The sequence below is a fragment of the Microcaecilia unicolor genome, chromosome 14 (genome assembly GCF_901765095.1).
Source record: "Microcaecilia unicolor chromosome 14, aMicUni1.1, whole genome shotgun sequence".
Classification (NCBI taxonomy): Eukaryota; Metazoa; Chordata; class Amphibia; order Gymnophiona; family Siphonopidae; genus Microcaecilia; species Microcaecilia unicolor.
Window position 1 is genome coordinate 25,655,870 of NC_044044.1, and position 2,355 is coordinate 25,658,224.

The 2,355-nt window shown below is 44.6% G+C and overlaps 1 protein-coding gene across 1 annotated transcript; it reads right to left on the minus strand.

The window, feature by feature from the left end:
- Window positions 1-674: 674 nt before the first annotated feature.
- Window positions 675-1,610, minus strand: LOC115457724 (olfactory receptor 10A7-like). The gene has a single exon (XM_030187288.1). The coding sequence runs from the start codon at window positions 1,608-1,610 to the stop codon at window positions 675-677; it is 936 nt and encodes a 311-aa protein (XP_030043148.1).
- Window positions 1,611-2,355: the final 745 nt, after the last annotated feature.

Consider the following 2,355-nt stretch of genomic DNA (forward strand, 5'->3'; position numbering starts at 1 on the left):
AAAACAAATCGGTTAATTTTTTGCTTAACACATAATTACGATCTGGAACTCACTGACAGAACAAGTAGTAAAAGCAGTTAATGTAGCTGGGTTAAAAAAAAAAAAAAAAAGAGAGAGAGGTTTGGATTAATTCCTGGAGGAAAAGTTCATAAATCATTAAGGTAGACCTGGGGAAAGCCACCACTTATCCGTGAAGTTAAGCAGCATGGAATATTGCTACTTTTTGGAACTCTACCAGATTCTTGTGACCTCGACTGGCCATGGTTAGCAACAGGATACTGGGCTAGATGGACCATTGGACTGAGCCAGTAGGGCAATTATTATGTTCTTATGTAAACGTTCACACCTAGATATACATACAATTCAGACTCTGCTCACATACACACCCACCGTCAACTATGAGACATTTTATTTAGGCAGCATTTTATTGAATATCCTTGATGTCTTGTATGCCAAAATTCTGGTTATTTATGTTCTTCTCAGTGCCTAAAAATAGATGTCCGTTTATAGAATTATTATCCCAATATCATATTGGAAGTCATTCCTTGGAGAGGAACCAACAGGTACATATACTACATGTTGAGGAGGTTCCTATGCTGTTACAAAGAAGATCGTCTTTTAAGATCTGTCCGTCCAACACATAACTAGCCACCATTGGCTATGTGGCAATGTAACTATACTCTCCGAGAAGATAAAATCCTCCTGAGTGCTCCTTTAACTTCTTTATTCCTGAGACTATAGATCAGTGGGTTTAACATGGGAGTCATAATTGTGTAGAAGAAGGAGAGCAGTCGGTCATTATTGAGAGAGTAGCTAGACTTAGGTCGCAGGTAGGTGATGGTTCCAGTGCTGTAAAACAAGGAGACAGAAAGAAGGTGGGAGGCACAGGTGGAGAAAGCTTTGCGCCGCCCCTCACCTGAGCGGATCCTCAGGATGGCCTTGAGGACACGTACGTAGGAAACCAGGATGAGTAGGAAAGGGATGACAATGACCGCCACATCATATACAAAGATTGCGATTTCATTATTAGCGGTGTCCTGGCAAGCCAGGCTGATAACCGGGGGAATATCACAAAAGTAGTGGTTGATTGTATTGGGTCCACAATAGGGTTGGCTGAATATGAACCCAGTTTGCCCCATGGAAAGCAGAACTGAAGCAACCCAGGAACTAGCCACCAGCTGGATACAAACTCTGCTGCTCATGATCGTGGAATAGCGTAAGGGATTGCAAATGGCCACATGGCGATCATAAGCCATCACTGCCAGAAGGAAGCATTCAGAGGTTGCAAATAAAATAAAAAAGTACATCTGTCCACCGCAGCCTATAAAAGAAATGCTTCTTTTTTGGGAGAGGAGGTCGCCCAGAACCTTGGGGATGGTCACAGAAATGTAACATAACTCCAGAACTGAGAGGTTCCACAGGAAAAAGTACATGGGAGTGTGGAGGCGGGTGTCCAGTGTCACTGCCACAATAATGATGGCATTCCCTAACAGGGTAATAATGTAGATAACTAAGAACAGGGTGAAGAGGAGATGCTGCAGGGGCAGAGACAGGTCTGAGAATCCCACAAGAAGGAATTCGGTCACAGAGCTCTTGTTTTCATGAATCATCAAGTCTCCTTCACACTGTCCCACCACGAGCACGGCAAAGACTGCAGTGAAAAATGATTGTAAAATGATTAATCATAAACCACTCTGCGTAGTCGCGCCAGGTCAGATAAAGGATGTGGTGGGGAAAGGCTGGGCTGTGAGAGCAGTTTGATAAGCAAAGCCACAATTAACACTAGCCTTCAAGCGCTGACAGAATATCTAGGGCTGCCTGATTAAGTTCACTAAAATACAGTCCGGCCCCAGCTCACCTGTGATTACAAACTTATAAGCCACCAGCAAAGCAGCATTGATCAATATTTACAATAAGTAATATTAATGTTCAAGCCCAAACTACTACTACTATTACTACTTAACATTTCTAGAGCGCTACTAGGGTTACGCAGCGCTGTACAAATTAACAAAGAAGGACGGTCCCTGCTCAAAGGAGCTTACAATCTAAAGGACGAAATGTCAAGTTGGGGTAGTCTAGATTTCCTGAGTAGAGGTGTAGTGGTTAGGTGCCAAAGGCGACATTGAAGAGGTGGGCTTTGAGCAATGATTTGAAGATGGGTAGGGAGGGGGCCTGGCGTATGGGCTCAGGGAGTTTGTTCCAAGCATGGGGTGAGGCGAGGCAGAAAGGGAGGAGCCTGGAGTTGGCGGTGGTGGAGAAGGGTACAGAAAGGAGGGATTTGTCTTGAGAGTGGAGGTTACGGGTAAGGACGTAAGGGGAGATGAGGGTGGAGAGGTAAGGAGGGGGGGGGGCTGT